The 20,646-nt window shown below is 55.4% G+C and overlaps 1 protein-coding gene across 10 annotated transcripts in view; it reads left to right on the plus strand.

Annotated features, from left to right (window-relative positions):
* Positions 1–20,646, plus strand: part of MINK1 (misshapen like kinase 1) — a 60,932-nt gene that overhangs the window by 2,949 nt on the left and 37,337 nt on the right. For all 10 annotated transcript variants that reach the window (XM_083472476.1, XM_083472472.1, XM_083472474.1 and 7 more), the window contains exon 2: positions 16,980–17,045. In XM_083472476.1, the coding sequence (XP_083328602.1) occupies positions 16,980–17,045 (66 nt within the window). The remainder of the gene's footprint in view (positions 1–16,979; positions 17,046–20,646) is intronic.

Consider the following 20,646-nt stretch of genomic DNA (forward strand, 5'->3'; position numbering starts at 1 on the left):
ACACCATGGAGGAACAAGGCTCCACTGGTTTTCCTCTGCAGGGCATAGAATTTTAAAACTGACATTGCTGAGCAGAGGAGTGAGTAGCTGGACGTGGCAGTTTTTGTGACAGCGGAGTGCATTTTTGTGGTAAAAGGCATGTGTCGGGTAGGGTAGCCTTTGCAACTGGGGCCCTTTTCTCAAGGAGCTAGCAGCATTTGATGAGCACCATAGAGCACCCTGCTCCAAAACCCCCACACACACACTCTGTTCTGGTGATGGGTGATTCTCAGGCGGATACTGCAATGAGTAGGAGCCAGCCTGCAATTGCCACTACTCTGGGTGGAGGTCAACTGCTGCTGCTTAAGCACGGCAGCCCCACACCTCAGTCAAGCGAAGCACATTGGCATTCGCCAGCCGTAAATTCCTGCTCACCTCCAGAGACCTCACACAGCATTTTTGCTCCTTCGGGCGCTCTCAGCAGAAACCGCCTGCCAACTTTCCAGTTTTTGTCTGCCATGGTGAGGTCTAGAACCTTGCTCCACTTCTTTGAAAGTCCCCCATTTAATAACTGGAGGGCCGGGTTCTGTTCTAGCTGAAGGTGGTTTCCTGCACGTTGGGTTTGATTTGTGTCCCAGAAGATGCCATTGAATTCACCTTAGCGCTCACTGCAGTGAAAGTGGGTCAAGGAGCGCTTCTGCCCTGAGGTGTGGCCGGCAGCTGGGCAGGAGCCAGAGGAGATGCCATCTCCGCTCCCGGGCGAGGAGAATGCCAGTTAGGCAGGTTGGTTTTCACGAGGGAGGGGAAGGCCTCTTGCCTGGAGGGAGCAGGCAGGAGCAGAGCCTGGCCATGGCACCTGCTTTTGTTGTGGGGAGGGAGGCTGAGAGGGGTGGGCACAGCCTTCACCCTCTCCCCTGGAGCTGCAGGGGCGGAGGTGTTCAGCGCCACACTCCTGAAGGCACAGTGTGCGTAGGATCTGCTGTGGCGGAGATCTGGTGATTCAGCTCGAGGGGCCACGGTGCCCTTGCCTGAGCAGGAATTGCTGGGTGGGAGTGAGGAGGGGCGACTTTGAAACAGGTGACATGTGAGACTGGAGCTTTGGCGGGTGACAGCCTTGCAGAATCGACCCATCAGCAGAAAACCCACTCGGCCAGAAGCCCTTCCACCACAGCAGAAATTAAATTTCCTCTTTCGGCAGTGTCAAGGGCGAGGAGGGGACCAGCCTGGTGCAGGCCTTTCCAAGTGGTCTGGGGGCTTCTGCCTGCCTAGGAGCCCTGGTCCCTTAAGCTGGCACCTCCACTGCCGTTCTGCCACAGGTCTTGTGGCAGCATTTGTGTGCATCCAGGAGAGAGCAAAGACCTTGCTTTGGAGTTGGCACTCGAAGGGGCCTGCTCCCTGGGCTTGCTTCCTGAGAAGGAGGCCAAGCAGCAGAGAGCCCAGCGGAGGGCAGCTTGCTCTTTTGTGCCTGGGCTCCCGCAAGGAGTGTGTGAAAGCCAGCCTGCCCCTCTTGGCTCCTGGTCGTCACCCCCCCCTTCCGAGGACCCCCCAGGCCCTCTGCCTTCTCTTTTGCTCTCTGACCCCCAGCCCATCCTCACTTGCTCCTCTCAGCCTGCTCTCGGGGTGAGGCAGGGGTCCTTGCTGCTCCTTAGCATCACAGAACTGCAGCGTTGGAAGGGGCCAGGGGGTCACCCAGCCCAGCCCCCTGCAATGCCTGCCTTGGGGAAGGTGATCCTGCCGCCTGGCCCTTTCCCCCTTCCGGCTCTGGAGTTCTCTGAAGGATCTAATATTTTAAAAACCCCTTTCTCTCTCGGCTGCCTCTCTCCCCTTCGCCCCACTGTGCTGGTTTCTGGCTCTTATCTGAGATGCACGAGCCTGCGGCAGACCGTGTGTGTGTGTGTGTGTGTGTGTGTGTGTGTTTGTGTGTTCCCTTTGCATGGCCTCCGCGCTTGAAAAGGGATCTCTCTGCCTTGATGCCGCCGCCATGCTTTCTTGTTGCTAGGGAGAACTTGTTGACTGCAGCATGTTAGCCTTGATTGAATTACAATCCTCCCTTTCATGCTTTTATGTATTCTCTCTCTCTCTTTCTCGCTGTCCTTGAACCAGGCAGCACTCACTGGGAGCAAGGCAGATTGTTCCTGGCCTCGCAATAGCCGCCTTCCTCTCGAGTTGCAAAGAACAGGCCCCCCAAGACCGTCTTGGCAGGCAGGCAGGCAAGGGGAACCAGAGCTCCAGTTTCAGCTCTGTTTCTCCCCCAGCAAATCTGTCTCCAGCTCCTGGTTCTGCCTCATGTGAGTGCTCCTGCAGGGAGGGTGGAAAGGCAGGAGAATCCACAGTTGCTTGGGGGGGGGGGTGAGAGAGGGTGAGGGGAAGGAAGGAGTCTGTCTCCCCCACCCAGGGTGAAACCTCACCTGCCGCTTGCGATGCAGAATTCAGGAGAGAGGCCCTTCAAGCTGGCAAGGGCTTATGCCGCCCCCTCCAAAGGGGGTGGAGGCAGCATTTGGGGTGGGTGCTGTCCTCTCAGCTCCTCTTCTGAATTTTGTGTGTTGGGTGGGGGATAGGCTTTTAAACAGGGGCTGGGTGGTCGTCTGTCAGGGATTCCTTAGCTGTGATCCCTGCGTTGCAGGGGGTTGAACTAGATGACCCTCAGGGGTCCTTTCCAACTCTGCAGTTCTGTGATTCTGTCCACCAGTGAGGCCACCATGTTAGAGAGGAGCGACAAGCCCCCCCCCCCCGCCCGAACTTCTGGAAGGCTCAACAGAGAAGTCTTGGGTTGGCTGCCAAAACCGGGAAGACATTTCAGCCCGTCTCTCTGTCCTCTCTCTCTCTCCTCCAGCGTCCCTGCAGTGTGCAGTTTGGCTGCATTGCTTCCTGAAATGCAAACCTTGAGCTCCCCCCACCGCCAACCCAACAGGTGCAAGCTGACCTGACATGGTGTCTAGGCACCCTGACAGTGAAGTCCTTCATGCAGTGCAGTGCTCAGCTGTGGAACTCACTCCCACAGCTTTCACTCCTTTATGGCTTGAAAAGGGAACTGGGCAAATTCATGGAGAAAAGGGCTATTTATTGATGGCTGTGAGCCATGAGTGAGGCTCTGCTTCCACAGCTGTTTCTGAAAGCCAGTTGCTGGAAACCACAGGAGCAAAGGTTCGGATCCATCTGGTTGGCCCCTGTGAGAGCAGGATGCTGAGGGGGTTCTTGCCCATTCCAGCTCTAAGAAGGGGTTGGACTACTTGGGTCCCCCTTCCTCGTGGGGCTGGAGGAAGAGATCTGAGCAGCCGGCTCCGCTCCTCTCTCTCAGCCCTCCTCCTCTCGCTTGAGATGAAGTGGCCCCGCTCCTGCCTTCTCTCCAGGGTGGGGCTGCTCTCTTTGCTCAAGGCGGACCTGCCCCAACCTGCTTTTCCTCTCCCGGTGGCTCTGGTGGAATAAGCATTTTGCAAGCAGGCTGGCTGGGCTACAAGGGAGGGAGCCCAGACCCCTTCTCTTCACCCCCATCTTGGGGGGGGAGAGAGATTAAGAGAAGACTGCCCAGTGGACTCCTTTGCCATCCTAGTGCCTTTGATGGAAAGGCCTCGCCCAGACGAGAAGGAGAAAAAACCCAACCCAAAACACACACCAGCCTAGTCCTAACCCCCCCCCCTTCTCAGAGGTGAAGAAAATGAGGTTGGGGGGTGAATCTTCCACATCACTGCAAAAAATGCTGATCCTGAAGATTCTTGCTGACTCGGTCTGATAATTCTTGTAGCTCCATTTTACATATTTACTTATTGCATTTATATTTTTCTCCAAGGAAAAATATGGTCCTCCTCTTCCTCATTTAATCCCCACAGCCGCCCTGTGAGGTAGGCTGGGCTAAGAGGAAGCAATGACTGGCCCAAACAGTCACACCCGGTGGGCTTCATGGCTGAGTGGGGGGCGATTTGAACCAGGCTGTTCTCTCCTAGGTTCTCTCCCGACACTCTAACCCAGACATCCCCAAACTCAGCCCTCTAGCTGTTTTGGGACTACAATTCCCATCATCCCTGACCGCTGGTCCTGTTAGCTAGGGATGATGGGAATTGTAGTCCCAAAACAGCTAGAGGGCCAAGTTTGGGGATGCCTGCTCTAACCTCTATGCCACACTGGCTCTCATGATTTCTCCAACAGAGATGAGCAAGTAAATACTGCAGATATTTTAATCCCACCCACCCCCATCTCAGACAGACAAATTAATGAGTATAAGACATTGGGGCACTTGGCAGGATGCTCAACTAGGTTTATTTGGGGGTCTCTCCTCACAGCTGTCTTTGCTGAAAGGGTCTTGATGCCCCTTTGGGTCACTTCCAGCTCTGCAGTTCTTTGATTCTAAGAAAAGGGAAGCTCTTCCTGCTGCTGTCTGCACCTTAGGGTTTCCTCGCCACTCTGCCTAGGAGGCACCTTGACCAGGTCTGAAAAGTCCCGCAAAGTCACTGGGAAGTGGTGGTTCCTCCTCCTGCTGGCCCAGGCGCCCAGCCAGGATTGCCCCCCCCCCCACGCTCTCCTGTTCTCCTCCTGAGTTTATCCGTGCACTGTCTGGTGAAACCTCGGAAGGCAAAGGGACTGCGCAGGAATTGGATGGCATTGGCAGGGGTTGGCATTGTCCTCTGGCTGTGAATCGCAGACCGAACCACAGACTTGTGGGGTTGGAAGGGACCCTGAGGGTCATCTAGTCCAACCCTCTGCAATCCGGGAAGCTTTCACCAAAGAATCCTGGGCTGCGGCTGCAGTGTCCAGGCCGCAGTGGGCCCAATCTCAGCACCTGACACCTTAGGTCAGGCACCCCCAAACTCGGCCCACCAGATGTTTTCGGGCTACAGTTCCCACTGGTCCTGTTAGCTAGGGATGATGGGAGTTGTAGTCCCAAAACACCTGGAGGGCAGAGTTTGGGGATGCCTGCCTTAGGTGTTGCTGTGACATGTCTCAGAGGTGTCCCTGCCAGCCTCCCTTGGAGGCAAGGACAAGCTGGGTTCAGCAAATCCTCAAAGGAATCATCCCCCTCTCTGTGCTTGGTGGGTGTCTGCTTTTTAGACCAGTGGCTGTGCTTTTTCTGTGTCCTGGAAGCTGAGTTGGTGTGTCCTGTGGCTTGATCTCCAGTGGGGGAATTGGCGGCGGTGGTGTAACTATCCAGCCCCCTCTTCCCTCCAGGGTCACGAGCTCTGCCACTGCGGTTCGCCTTCAAGCGTCCCCCTGGGGACGTCTGTGCAGTGAATTAATAGGGAGTCCAAGTGCCTGTCTGGGGAAGGGCTTGGCGCCTGGCTAACTCCTGCCGCGGAGACCGCTGTGGAAATGTCACGCCCTGGCTTGGCGGTGGCAAGGGAAGAGAGCACTGCTGCAGCAGCAACAGAGGAGGAGAAGCTCGCTTCCTTCAAGGGCTTTCTCTTTGCAGAGGGGATGCCCAGGAAGGCCGGAAGGGGCGTCCACTGTGCCGAGCAGGAGGCAAAGTCCTTCCTAGAGGCCCACAGCGGAGGAGGAGGGGAGGGCAAAGTCTGTGACTCAGGCGCTGTGCCAACAGCCCTGCAGGGAGGCCTCCCGCTGCGTGTTCCTCTGGACCACATGAAACTGGGAACAAGTTGCCTTTTGCCTGCATCCAGCCAACGGCTGTGCTTTGGAAAAGAGTAATAGAATCCTGGGGTCACCCAGTCCAACCCCCCGCAATTTCAGGAACCTCAACTAAAACATCTCTGACAGGTGGCCTTCATTTTCTGTACTGTCTGAAGCTAAGGGAGTTTCCGGCTAGCGGGCTGCAGAATCCACTGGTGGGAGTGTCGTGGGGAGTGGCCTGCCCAGGGACTGCCCTGCGGACTGCAGGGGTTGTGTCCTCCCAAGTTCCTGGTCCAGAGAGGAACACAGGAAACTGCCTTTAAACCGAGTCAGGCCCTTTCTCCACCCAGCTCAGCATTGCTTACACTGACTGGCAGCAGCGGCTGGCCAGGGTTTCAGGCAGAGAATCTTTCCCAGGCCTGCCTGGCCATGCCTCTGGGGATTGATCCTGGGACATCCTGCGCGCAAAGCAGATGTTTAGAAAGCTCCTGCAGGTTTTAATCTGTTTTTAGAATCATAAGAGTTGGAAGGGACCTCTGAGGGTCATCTAGTCCAACCCCCTGCAATGCAGGAATCTTTTGCCCAATGTGGGGCTTGAACTCGCGGCCCAGAGATTCAGAGTCTCATGCTGTATCACTGAGCTGTGGCTCTTCCAGCAAATGCCTTTTCTCCTCCCCCTCCCAAGCCCAATGTCAGGGTTAGATTTTCAGTTTCCAGTCCAGCCGAATTACTCATAACACTTGAACTCATGGCCTTCCTATGAAGCTGAGTGCTGGAGGATTCAGGATAGATGAAAGGAAGTCCTTCTCCACACAGCGCAGGGTTAAGCTGTGGAACTCACTGCCACAAGAGGTAATGATGACTGCCATCTCGGATGGCTTCGAAAGAGGAATACAGTGGTACCTCAGGTTAAGAACTTAACTCGTTCTGGAGGTCCGTTCTTAACCTGAAATTGTTCTTAACCTGAAGCACCACTTTAGCTAATGGGGCCTCCTGCTGCCGCCACTGTGCAATTTCTGTTCTCATCCTGAAGCAAAGTTCTTAACCCAAGGTAACGTTTCTGGGTTAGTGGAGTCTGTAACCTAAAGCGTCTGTAACCTGAAGTGTATGTAACCCGAGGTACCACTGTAGACAAATTCATGCAGGAGGCTGTTGGTGACTACTAGCCAGGATGGCTCTGTGCCACATTATTATTATTATTATTATTATTATTATTATTATTATTATTATTATTATTATTTATACCCCACCCATCTGGCTGAGCCTCCCAGCCACTCTGGGCGGCTCCCAATTGAGAGTTAAAAACAATGCAGCATTAAATATTAAAAACTCCCCTAAAGAGGGCTGCCTTCAGATGGTTGGAGACAGCAGCACTTCTGAATGCCAGTTGCTGGAAGCCACACGAGGGGAGCGTGTTCTTGTGTTCATGTCCCGTTTGTGGGTTCTCTACAGGCGCCTCTGTGGCGCGATGGGTCAGTGCCTCTGGCTGTTAACCAGAAGGCTGGTGGTTTGAGCCCACCCAAGGCAGGATTGCAGGGGGTTGGGCTAGATGACCCTCGGGGATCCCTTCCCTCTCTACATAATTCTATGATCCTGTGGCTGGCCACTGTGAGACCAGGTTGCTGGACTAGACGGGCCCCTTTGGGCCTGCAGGCTCTCTCCTTACGTTCCTATAGTCAAATGTCTGTTAGGTGCCAGAGAACCTGGGACTTTCCTTTTCTGCTGGCAGGAAGTGGGGTGGAGGGCTGGGGAATTGCAGAGGCTTCTGGGGAGGAAACCCCCCCCCCATGTGGAGCAGGATCGGATGTGGAGCAGGAGAGGGAGGGTGGGTTGGCGTCTTGTTGGCAAAGCTGTTGATCGTAGGCCTGGCTGCTCCAATTTCTCTCCTGCGTGTGCTGCTGCCCCCCCCTCCACCCCCTGCCTTCTTATTCCTCTTCTCCCCACCCACCCTTTTCTCGTCGCCTAGTCTCGGGGGGACAGACCCACACTGGTACCTGCAAGAACCAAGAAGGTCACACTCCCTGCAAAATAAGTGAACCTGTGGGAAGCGTGCCGTTTGTCCAAAGTGCAGTATGGGGCTCGCGATGCGACCTAGATGCTCTCCTTGCGCCTAGAGTCTGGCACTGAAGGCCAGGGGCCATACCTGGACAGGAGCTTGTGTCCTGGCAGAACAGGAGGGGCTATAGCTCAGTGGCCCAGCACGTGCTTTGAATGCAAAAGGTCGCAGGTTCAATCCCCGACGGCATCTGCAGGAAGGGCTGGGAGAGACCCAGGACAGCCGCTGTTGCCAGTCAGTGTAGGCAGCACTGACCTAGATGGACCAAGGGTCTGTCTAGTGGTGGCGGGTCCAAGAGGGGCTTGGTGGCAGGGCTGCCTGGGGGCCACTCCTCCCCCCTGCGATCCATCAGAACAAGCTGAGCTGGAGGCAGGCAGGGAAGCAGCCAAAGCTGCATCTAATTCAGGAAGGCTGCCATGGAGACTGAGGAGGCAGCTGGGTGGGAGCCGCCTCTCTGCCTCTTCGGCGGAGTGGGGGGGGGACAACTCTTGGCGCAGTCTCTTGCTCAGCCTGCAGCTTCCCTCCAGTGTGGCTGAGCCCCGTCGCTTGGTGTGGATGTTAAAGAGGATGCTGGCCAGGCCTGAGGCTGGGTGTGAAGCTGTGGCTCCCTTGGGGGTGGGCTCTCCTTCCTTGGAGGTTTTTGATCAGAGGTCAGGTGGCCACCTGCCAGGTATTCATCACTCCTGCATTGCAGAGGGTCAGCCTAGACAACCCCGGGGGTCCCTTCCAGCTCTGTGATTCTCTCACTCTGGGGTTGCCAGCGGTGGACAGCTTATCTTAAAGCAGCCTTTGCCAGCCTTCATCCCTGGCTGATTCCGTGTGGCCCCGCTGGATGGTGGCGGGTGGGACATGTGGTGCAGAGCTCCTGGAGGGCGCCAGGTTGGCCTTCAGTGAGCTGCCTGTCTGTCCAGTTCTGAGAGGAGGCTTCCCATGAGCCTCTCGGAGGTGGGTGCAGAACACAGGCAGCGCTGGTGGCGTAGGAAAAGGAGCGCCTCTTCATGTAGTTCAACTGTGGAACTTGCTGCTGCAGGAGGCAGCGATGGCCGCCAATCTTCACGGCTTTAAAAGAGAACAAAATCATGGAGGAGCAGAGGGCTTTCGATGGCCCCTCGCCCTGATGAAGGCTGTGCAGTTGCTGGAAACCGCGAGAAGGAGGGAGAGTGCCTCTTGTGCTGGAAACCTCCTTGCGGGATTCCCAGTCGAGGCCTCTGTTGGCCGCTGTAAGAATCGGATGTTGCATACTAGCCAAGATGAGCCTTTGGTACGCAGGATGAGACCCTCCCTGCCCGCGGACTGTCTTGCCAGAGTGGTGCATGCTCTGGTTATCTCCCGCTTGGACTACTGCCATGCGCTCTACGTGGGGCTACCTTTGAAGGTGACCCGGAAACTACAGTTAATCCAGAATGCAGCAGCTAGACTGGGGACTGGGGACTGAGACCACATAACACCGGTCTTGAAAGACCTACACTGGCTCCCAGAATGTTTCTGAGCACAATTCAAAGTGTTGGTGCTGACCTTGAAAGGCCTAAACGGCCTCAGCCCAGAATTCCTGAAGGAGCATCTCCACCCCCATCAGTCTGCCCGGACGCTGAGGTCCAGCGCCGAGGGCCTTCTGGCGGTTCCCTCACTGCAAGAAGCCAAGTTACAGGGAATCAGGCAGAGGGCCTTCTCAGTGGTGGCGCCCTCCCACCAGATGTCAAGGAAATAAACAACTATCTGACTTTTAGAAGACATCTGAAGGCAGCCCTGTTCAGGGAAGCTTTAAATGTTTTATCATGTTTTTAATATTCTGGTGGGAGCCCCCCAGAGTGGCTGGGGAAACCCGGCCAGATGGGCGGGGTATAAATAATGAATTGTTGTTGTTGTTGTTGTTGTTGTTGTTGTTATTTGGCCAGATCCAGTCGGCTTGCTGTTCATTCTCAGTGCTAGGTGGGCTTCTGGGACTCTTTACACATGGAGATGAGAGACCAGAAATGCCACCCTCTCCCCCTCCAGCCTCCCTGCTGCTTTGCAGCCTCTGACAGTTGCTGCTTGTCTTGCGCTGTGGGGCGGCACCCCTTCTCCCCACCAGAGCCAACCTCGCCCAGCACCTCTGGGAGGGAATTGTGTGTGTGCGCGCGGCCTTGCCCCTCCAAGAGCAGGGAGAAGCACCACCCCCTGGCTCAGACCTGCGGCTTGTCAGCAGGAGCTGGCTCCTACGCCATCCCCACAAATCGGCTTAGGGGTCTTTGCCTAACCTGATTACAAGCCGGCAACCAGCAGGTGATTTGTAATTAAAAGGCAGACGGGAAGCCTCTGAGCAGAGCACTAGGGCAGCGCTTCTCCCGCCCCCCTTGCCCCCCCCCACACTTAACACCGGGCAGCAGGGAGACCCTAGCAGTGTGCAATGGGGGGAGAGCAGAAGAGAGGGAGGAGCTGGGCATTGGAAGGGGGACAGGAGACCCTGAGCTGACGCAGAAGGCGGCCACCCTGAAATGTGCCCCTTGGCCAAATCTGGAGGGAACAACGGCAGGGTTCAAATCCCCACTCAGCTGCCATGGTGCCCACTGGGTGTGACCTTGTGAGCCAGTCTCTGCCCCTCTCGGTCTAGTCTACCTCACAGGGTTGTTGCAGGGATTACTTGAGGAGGGCGGAGAACCGTGAAAGCTGTCTTGAGCTCCATGGAGAGCAAAGTGGCATATAAATGCAACAAGTCAGCAGTAAATAAATAGGAGGAGTTCAGACCAAAGTGTGTGTGGGAGGGTCCATTCAGTCCAGTATCCTGTTCCTTGCAGATGTCCCCATGGGAAGCCCACTGGTGGGTGTCCGGGGCGCAACTGCTGTGGTCTCCACACACCACCCCCCATGCCCCACTCTTGCTCTGGGGCTCAGAGGTGCTGTCTGACCCTCACCCTGGAGGTTGTGCACCGCTGGAGATCTGCCGGGGGGAAATGTGCCCATTTCGCAGGAACTGCCACTGTGCAGCTCAAAGGGCTGCAGCAGTGTGAGAGGGTTAGTTTGTCACCACCAGGTTCAGCCAGCCCCTCCCTTGGGTCACTGTTTTTTGGGGTGCGCTGCTCTTTGTGAACAGTTGCTGTGCCACCTGCACGCTGGGGCTTTTTCGCTTGATTTCCCTCTGTGTCACAAGCAGGCTCCGTTCTGGTTTCCAGGTGAGGGCGGCTGCTGCTGCCGCAGGGAGCCCCCCTCCTCCTCCTCCTGGCGCATGGCGTGGGCAGAGCCTGTGGAGAGAGCTGTGCCAGTGGGCGGCTGTTTCTGCTCGTCCATTTTCTCCCTTTCTTTCCCTTCCTGCCTCTCCCCGCCGCCTGACTCACAGCCGCCCCCCCAAAACTCCCTCCCAAGTGCCAAGGAGCATTGTGCAGCCTTCCCCCTCCCATTGTCTCGCCTCCCACGCCCCCCCTCCTCTGACCCCAAAGGGAGCAAGCGCCTTGTCCCGCCTCTGCTCCCCCCACACTTCCAACAGGTGTGCCCCACACAAACCACTCACTCTCCTTTTCCTATGCAGATTGTGCCACCCTTGAGTGGGTGGCACCTCCCCTCCCCCCCCCCCAACCAAGAGACCCCGGAGTCCTGAGTTCCTGGGGAGAAGTTGGTGGTGGTGGTGGCAGGTGGCCGGAGAGATTTGCGGCTTCTGGCTTCCTTCCCAAGTCAAGCCTTGTGACGGACTTTGCTGGGAGGCCTGGAATCCGAGGGAGGCTGAGAGCCGGCTCAGAAAAGGGTCTCTTTGTCCTGCGGGGGGTGGGGGGCCACAGCCAGGAGCCACGCGCTGGACTTGGCAGGCTGGGGAAGGAGGGAGGTGGGGGTTAGAGGCCCACCACCACCACCAAGAGAACCGGAAGGCGACTGGCTCCTTCCCCAGTGCGAGAGGGAGGAGAGGGAGTCCTGCGTGCCACCTTGGAGCAAAGAATGCAGGGAAGGGGGTGTGGGCAGAAAGCCAGGACCCACATAGAACCTCTGTGAAGAAAGGGGAGCCATGCCTAGCCTGGGGGGGGGGATACTTGGGCTTCACACAGTGCCCGGTTAACTTGCGGAACTCGTTGCTTCTTTCTTTTTTCCGGAAAGCTATTTGTTTCTTGAAAAGGGGCTGCCTTCTGCGCCTTCCAGCAACCCAGATTCCTGGTCCTCCTTGTCGGAAACTGGGGCAGGGTAGAGGTAGACTTGCAGATTCGTAGCCTCGTGCACCGCGGGAACTCTTGGCACGCAGTGAAACAAAAGCAGCGCCTTTAACTGGGGCACCTCTTCCCTCAGTTGGCAACTCGGTCAGGCAAGCCTCCAGGAGGGACTTGCCCTTGCCTTGGCAACCCACACACCCCGGCGCACGGGGATGTTTGTACCTTGGACTGGGCGTGCGCCGTGGGCGTGGGTGTCGGGTGGGGAAGTAGCACGGCTTGGTTCTTGAGCTGGTGGGAGGTGGACTCCTAAGACTCAAGCACCGCGGTGACCCCTCTAGTCCAGCTTGCAGGATGGGAAACCCTCAAGCAGTTGCTGAGCGCAAGAGCAGCTCTCCCCTCCTGCGATTTCCTGCAGCTGGAATTCAGAAACACCCGTGGAAGCAGAGCAGAGCCATGTTGGCTGGCAGCTATCAATCACCCTCCCCTCCTCCATGGATTTGTCCCATCCTCTTTTAGAGCCATCCAGGTGGCTGGCCATCCCTGCCTCCAGTGGCAGGCAGTTCCATAGCCTAACTTTGTGCTGCGCGAAGAAGGAGTTTCTTCTGTCTGTCTGAACTATTCCACCACTCAGCAGCCTTGACTGAAGAGAGGAGAGGGCCGTGGAAGGCTCCCAGCCGCGATGGCTCTTTTCAGCCTCTGCTGTCTGAGACATCCATGCTTCTGAAGACCAGTTGCCTGAAACCACAGGAGGGGAGAGTTGCTCTTGTGCCCGAACCCTGCTTGTGGACTTCCCATAATGGGCATCTGGTTGGGCCCTGTGAGAACAGGGCAGGGCCATGGGCCTGATCCATGTGTTCATATGGCCTTTGGCTTGGAATCAGTTTGATTCTCTCCCCCTCTTTCCTTTTTCCTTTCTCCTTTTGTGTTGGAACTCCTATTTGGGGACTTCCCTGTCTCTTTTCTGGCCCATGTAAGACCAGTCTGGATTGTTAGCCTTGGTGAAGACTTGACGCTTTTATCCCCAAAAAAGTTTTTGATTGAGTTTCCGCTGAAATGAGGTTGCGTTTTAATGTTGAATTTTAATCTTGTTTTCAATCAATTGTTTTTATATTTGGTGTTAGCTGCCCTGAGCCCGGTCTTAGCTGGGGAGGGTGGGGTATAAATAAAATTTATTATTATTGGCAGTCCCTGAGTTGTAGTGTTAGATAAGATGCTCCAATGGCAGCTGTATTCAGGAGGGGCGTTAAGCCCTCACAGAGGTGCAGGGAGGTGTGTGCTAAAGCCTCAGAGGGATCCGCGCATGCCTTTCACCCACACCTGCCTGTGGGACGTCCGTCTGGTCGTGTCCTCCCCTTGCAGGGTTCTGCACCTGCTATTTTGGGCTTCTTAGTTCCAATTCCCCTGTGGGTGGAAGGAGAGGGGGTTTTCTACCTGGCCCAGATGCAGAGGCACAGAACATTTCGCAACAGCCCGGTTCACCTTGCCGAAGACTTTGCGCTGGCAGCGGCACTCCCCTTCTCAAACCCTGCAGTTCTTACAGTGCAGCACAGGACTGGGTTTATCTTTTCAACCAGGAACCGGGACCCTGTTTAACTCCTGCTGTTGTTGCCCTCTCACTTGCCCCAGCCAAGAAGGCCAACGGCCAAACAGCCTTCCACAAGCTGCTCACGAGGCGGGAAACGCTAGCCAGCTTTAAACACCCCCTGAAGTACCAGCTGTCTCAGCAAGCGTGTTCTGTTCTGTTATTTATCGATACTTTATCAATACTTGGCTGAACGTTTTGTTGATGGCTTCTGTTTTCAACCGATGTCTGTCTTTGCAATTTTTGGTTTAAAATGCTGCGTAAAACATATAGAACTCCCTTTTGCAAGAGACAGCAGCAATGGCCACCAACTTAAAGGACCCCTGACCATTAGGTCTGGTTGTGGCCGACTCTGGGGTTGCGGCGCTCATCTCGCTTTACTGGCCGAGGGAGCCGGCGTACAGCTTCCAGGTCATGTGGCCAGCATGGCTAAACCGCTTCTGGCGAACCAGAGCAGCGCACGGAAACGCCGTTTACCTTCCCGCCGGAATGGTACCTATTTATCTACCGTACTTGCACTTTGACGTGCAGGAGCAGGTACCGAGCATCGGGAGTTCACCCCGTCGCGGACTTCTGATCAGCGAGCCCAAGAGGCTCAGTGGTTTAACCCACAGCACTTTAAAAGAGGATTAGGTAAATTCATGGAGGAGGAGGAGGGAGCTATGGAGGTCTGCTAGCCTCATTGGCTCTGCTCTGCATCCACAGCTGGAGGCAGAAATGCTTCTGAACACCAGTTCGTTGGAACCACAGGATGGGAGGGAGTTGCTCTCGCGCTCAAATCCTGCTGTTCCGCCCCTGTGAGGACAGAAAGCTGCACCCGGTCTTCTCACATTCCTTTTTTCTTTAAAAAAAACACAAAACCACCTTAACACATTTCATGCAAACCACTTAGGGATTTTGCCTATTAGGCGGTACATAAATATTGGCAGGGGTGGCAGGGATTGTCTTCACCTTTGCATTAATAAGCTACAGATAGGTAGCCGTGTTGGTCTGCCATAGTCAAAATAAAAAAATTCCTTCCAGTAGCACCTTAAAGACCAACTAAGTTAGTTCTTGGTATGAGCTTTCGTGTGCATGCACACTTCTTCAGATACACTGAAACAGAAGTTGCCAGATCCTGCTATATAGTGAGAAGGTGGGGAGGGGTATTACTCAGAAAGGTGGTGGGAATGGGAGATTGGCAGGTAGCTGAGATGAGCCTGTTGCAGTCGTTAAGAGTCGTCAACAGGCTCATCTCAGCTATCTGCCAATCTCCCATTCCCACCACCCTTCTGAGTAATACCCCTCCCCTCCTTCTCACTATATAGAAGGATCTGGCAACTTCTGTTTCAGTGTATCTGAAGAAGTGTGCATGCACACGAAAGCTCATACCAAGAACTAACTTAGTTGGTCTTTAAGGTGCTACTGGAAGGAATTTTTAATAATAAGCTTGTGAGGCAGGTCTCTCCACAAAGAGGAAACCGAGGCACCCTCTCCCTGGTGCCTGCTGCACACAGAGCCTCAGCCGGTTGTAATCCTACCCCGTCCTCCCGGCATCGGAAGCAGCCCCCCCCCTCCATCTGCTTTCCAAGGAGGCGGCTGGCGCTGGGCCACAGGTGCTGTGGGGCTGCTGCACTCCTGAAACCAGAGGAGGAGGAGGAGGAGGAGAGCTGCAGTCAAGGTATCCCATTGCACCCAGCAGCAGCTGCTGGCTGGCCTGGCCCCTGTCCCACTCTGGGATCTCCTCTCCAGGCTGGCTTTCACTCAAGAAGCTCACGGATCTCTCTCTCTCTCCTCGGCGGGTGTTCACTTGGGGTCTCCTGGCCAAGGGCTGCCCGGCCACCGTGAGCTAGCAAGGCCCTTGAGCTCCCGCCAAGCCTCACCTCAAAAAGGGCATTTGCAGAGTTGGGAAAGGCTCTGAAAAGAGCCACCAGAACAAAAGGGGTGCAGCGTTCAGGGCCCTTGAGCTTCGAGCGAAGGCAAGTAAGGGGCAGCAAAGACAGAAGTGTGTGGAATTGTGCGTGGCGTTTTTGTTTTTATTTTGAATTAGATTCCTACACCATCAAAAGATGTTAGGGCGATTCACAAGATAAAAGCACGGATACATAATTAAAGCAGAAATAGCAAAACAATACCTCCCTTATCTCATAGCAGGGAGAAAGTGGTTAGAGAAAGGTTTTCCTGGGACAGACGGGCAGGGTACAAATAACAAAATTGTTATTAAATTTATTTAAAACTATTCTCCTCCCTCTCTCATAATGGCAGAATTTGTGGGCACCCAAATGAAGCTGAATAGTGGAAGTTTCGGGGCAGATAAAAGGAAGTCCTCCTTCACGCAGCGCAGAGTTAAACTGGGGAACTCACTTCCCTGGAAGAGGCAGCACGTGCCTCTGAATCCCAGTTTCTGGGAATGGCAGGCAGGGAGGAGAGTGGCTCTCGTGCTTCGCCTTAAGGGCATCTGCCTGGCCCCCGTGGTGCTGCCTGCACCAGACGGGCAATGGCCCTGATCCTGCAGGCTCTTCTCATGTTCCTAAGCTCCTCCGGGGGGGGGTCCTCCTTCCCCTCCCCTCACTGCAGTGAAGGGGCTGCTGTCTTCAGTTGAGAAGGAGGAATGGCGCCCCGTTCAGGTGCTCCTTCCTCAAGGCGTCTCAGCCGAAGGTCTTTCTCAGATCTGGATCTGGCCCTCAGAGACGGAAGCAGCTCTTCCTTGCAGATCTCTCCCCCCACACACACACCCTAATGAGAAGCTATTAATACTGGCCTCCAGGGATGTGTCCCACTGTCGGAGCGTAGCCCAGATAGGGGAGGGCGATCCTGCAAGGGTCCCAGGGGTGTTTCACTGGGCCCAGGGCAGCTGCCTTCTTGGGGGCGGGGGGGGGGAGCTGTGGCAGGGCTGGACGTGCCCTCTGGAGGGGGGCAGCGGCCTCTGAACCATTTCCCCAGGGGGACTTGCCTCCTTGTGCTGAGGTCAGGCACGAGTATCATAAGAACATCACCACCATCATCTATTTATTTATTTAAATTCGTATACCTATACAGCCTAGGACCCTCGTACCTACGGGACCGCTTCTCCTGGTATGCCCCACAGAGGACCTTACGGTCTTCAAACAAAAACATCTTGGAGGTCCCGGGCCACAGGGAGGTTAGGCTGGCCTCAACCAGAGCCAGGGCTTTTTCGGCTGTGGCCCCGAACTGGTGGAAGGCTCTGTCCCAAGAGACCAGGGCCCTGCGGGACTTGACATCTTTCCACAGTGCCTGCAAGACAGAGCTGTTCCACCAGGCCTTTGGCCAAGGCACATTCTGACCCCCTCTCTCCTTCTGTAATCTTCATAGAACTCTAGCCCAATGGTTGTCATTAATATGATTTGAATTGATGTTAGAATGAATTGATTTTAGAATGCTGTGTTACTTTTATTGTTAGCCGCTCTGAGCCTGGCTTTGGCTGGGGAGGGCAGGATATAAATTTATTATTATTATTATTTATTATACTTCCCTATAGCCGCAGGTCTTGGGGCGTTTCACAGGATAAAATCACAATATAAAAATCACAAAGTACATAATCAAAACAAAAGCAACCCAATTAACAACACCCCCCCAACACATTTTAAATGGGCATTGGGTGTCAGTCAACCAAAGGTTTGGTTGAACAGGAAAGTTTGTGCCTGGCATCTGAATATATGCAATGAATCTTAACACCCCCACCCCTCTCCCTCCACAGGATCCTGCTGGAATATTTGAACTGGTGGAGGTGGTCGGCAATGGAACGTATGGACAGGTGTACAAGGTAAGCAGGGAGGGACCCTCCAACGTCTGCTTTTAAACCTCCAAGGAAAGAGAGTCGGCAACCTTTCGTGGGAGTCTGTTCCACTGGTCCTCACTGTCAGAAAGTTCTTCTTGATGGCTTAGTCGGAATCTCCTTTCTTGTACATTGAAGCCTCTGGTTCGAGTCCTGCCCTCCGGAGCAGGAGAAAAACAAGCTTCCTCCCTCTTCCATGGGGCAGCCCTTGAGATATTTGAAGATCGCTATCCTGTCTCCTCTCAGTCTTCTCTTTCCCAGACTGAGCATCCCCAACTCCCTCGACCGTTCCTCATAAGGCTTGGTTCCCAGAGCCTTCCTCACCTTGGCTGCCCTCCTCTGCACGCCTTCCAGCTTGTCAACATCCTTCTAAAATTGTGGTGCCCAGAACTGGACACAGGACTCTGTGGACGCAGCCGAGAACAGCATTTGCCTTTTTTGCTGCTGCGTCACACCTTTGGCTCTTTTAAGCATCCTTAACTGCTCCAGGGGTCCTTAGGACTTGGCACCTTCAAATCGTCCCGTAGCCCAAGTGGGCAGGACTCCCAGGGGCCCTTTGGTTGACACCCACCCCTGTGGGGCAGGACCCTTTCTTTCCCCCCGTTCCCTATATCAGCCCTGCAGTCAAGTTCCCAAAAGGGCAGGTGCAAAGAGGGAGCTTTGGGGACGGGGCCCCCAGGCCCATTTCCTGCATTCGGGCTTACTGAGCGTGCGCAGAGGGCTTTCCCCTCATGGCTGAGCTGCCCCCAGGGTGGGACTGGGAGGCTGTATGTGCAGAGGTCCGTTTTCCAGGCTTGCAGAGCTTCTCTCCTGAGCAGTGCAGCCTTGCTGTCCCTGCAGTCTCTGCATCCTTGTTCCTATGGGAACCAGCAGTCTGCACGTTTTCCCTCTGCAAGCTCCCCACCCCAATTTCTCGAATTCAGTCCATGTGTGTGTACACACACACACACACAAAAATGAACACCTCGAGGGACAAGAGCGGGAGAGCGAACTGCTTGTTTCCCTGGGCCCCCTCCCCTCCATCAGGGCAGGAAGGCCTTGTCAAAAGCGGAGACAAGGAAGGGGGGGGAGTCGGAGGCTGCCTCTCCCCTCCGCCCCCCACCTTGCCATGCCTTTCCCTTTGCCATGCCTTTCCCTTTGAACACACCGCCTGACAGGTTGGGGAAGGGAGTCTGGCTGTGATCTTGGCAACGCTGATCTCTCCCTTTGGCTGCTCTTTCCCTTTGACGGCAAACCTGTTTTCTAGGGTGGGTGGGTGTGTCTGTGCGAGGGGTGGGTGGGCTTCAGTCAGTCTGTCTGGAAGCAGAGAGGACAGGTGGTGCTTCCGGCAGGCGTAGCCCACCTACAAAGAGGTTTTCCACAGACACTCCCCCCACCTGCCCCAAGATCCTCCACCTGGAGAACCCTGCCATTTGCTGGGCCAAAAGATCTCCATTCTCTCTCTTCCCACCCAGAGTTTTGAAACAGCCAGGACGCAGTTCTTATTCCCCACTTCTCTTGCAAAAACCTAAGCCAAGGCTGCCGTCCTCCTCTGGGTCACCTGGCCCTTGGGTAGCAGCAGGTGAGGCATTGCCAACTGACCTCCTTCTCTCCCGTCTCTCCACGCCCAGGAGAGGCTCAGAGGGTGTACCAGATCATTCTGTTCGCACAGCAGCGATTTTTATTTTATTTGGGGAGGGATGGGGGAAAGAGAAGAGAGGCTTTTCAGTGCCTCTCTGAAAGGAAGAGGGAGGCGGTTGCCAGGCAACGGCTGCCCACGCGTGAGGCTGCATGGCATCACAGACAATGCCAGCACATGGCTGAGGGCAAGCGGGGAAGTGGCGGTGGGGGGGGGTGAAGAGGGAGAGGCTTTGCAGAAACGCTTCGCAGCTCTCCCTGTCCTTCTCCCCAGCCCCCAATAGTGCTCAAATAAGCCCCCACGTGGCAATGGAGGAGACGCCAGGGGGACTGGATAGGGCCATGGAGGATGCCAACACGTGTGGGGTGTGGAGGAGGCCTGTGGGGTGTGCTTGTGGATGTGGTGGAAGGTCCTAGCAGGGCAGTAAGCCACAAAAACTGGTGGAGTGGGGGGGGGGAGGCTGTATTTCTGCATTGCAGGGGGTTGGACTGGATAACCCTTGGCATCCCTTCCAAGTCTACAGTTCTGTAATTCTTCCCCTTTCCCCCCGCCCCAGTAAAGTATTAGCCCCCCAAGGTTTGTCCTTCAAATAGCGTGTGTGCACCATATCTTATGTGGGGTGTGGCTTACCTCCTCCCCCCCATATTTTATTCAGCTTGGCACCCCTGTTTCCCCCACCCCACTGTCCTTTCTGCTACTGTTGAAGATCTGGGTGCTTTGACGGGCCCTTCTGCTCTGTGGGTCTCTGACCTGCCCTCAAAGTTGCCCATTGGTGCTTGGGATCACAGGGGTCATTGCAGGCCCCTGCCCCATGACCTGCATCCCCTCCCTCCCTCTAGCTTGCTGCCTGTTGTCTTCAAGCTCGGTCTCTTTCCCTGCCCCCTCCTCTTATGCAACTTGGGGCAGTACCGCTCAGTTGGCAGAGCGTGAGGCTATAAGAGGAATTTGCCTGGCTGAGGCCAGTGCCCCGTTTGGCTCACAGGGGCTGAACAGCAGCCTGTGGGGAACCTGGCATGCGGGACCCAGGCATAAGACAACCTGGCGAGGCAGCAAGAAAACAGCTGGCACATTTGCAAAGCTAAGCAGGGTCTGGTATGGTTTCAGATTGAATGGGAGACCATGCGTCGAGATTCCTGCATTGCAGGGGGTTGGACTAGATGACCGCAGGGGGTCCCTTTCAACTCTTACGATTCTCTGGACGCCCAGAAACTGGTACTCGGAAGCATTGCTGCCTCTGACTGCTAGGCATACAGAAGGTCCCAGGTTCACTCCCCAATGGTGGCATCTCCTGGCAGGACTGGGAGAGACCCCCTGTCTGAAGCCCCACAGCGTAGCTGCTGCCAGCCAGTGTAGACAGCACAGAGTAAGGTGCCTCCCAGGGTCCGACTCCACACAAGGCTGCTTTTTAGGTTCATTATGTGCAATCCCCCCCTCCCACACTTTATCTTCTCAACAACCAGCAGAGATGCTTAAGTACATCAGATTCACCCTGCAAGCTTTGTGACTGAGGGGGATTTGGAGCCAGAGACCCCCGGGCCTGATGAGTTTGAGCTCATCTAGCCTCACCCCCCCTGCAATCAGCGGTCATGTCTTGCCCTCTGACCGGCAATTTGTGTCTCCCCCTGACCCACAACGGCTGAGCTTGCGGGGCGAGGCGTACAGTTCGAGACTCCTAGAACTGTGGAGTTGGAAGGGACCCCCAGAGGCCATCTAGTCCAACCCCCTGCCATGCAGGCGTCGCAGCTAAGGAATCCTTGACAGGTGGCCCCCCTACCCTTGCTTAAAAGCCTCCACTGAAGCAGAGTCTGCCCCTTCCTGAGGGAGTCCGTTGCGCCGTTGCGCAGCTCTTGCCTTCAGAAAGTTCCTCCTGATGTTCAGTCAGAATCACCTTGCTTGCCATTTGAATCCGTTGTCTCGGGTCCTCCCCTCCAGGGCAGCAGGAAACAAGCTTGCTCCCTCTTCCATGGGGCA

This window comes from Podarcis liolepis (genome assembly GCF_965112155.1).
Source record: "Podarcis liolepis genome assembly, chromosome: 13".
NCBI classification, from domain to species: domain Eukaryota; kingdom Metazoa; phylum Chordata; class Lepidosauria; order Squamata; family Lacertidae; genus Podarcis; species Podarcis liolepis.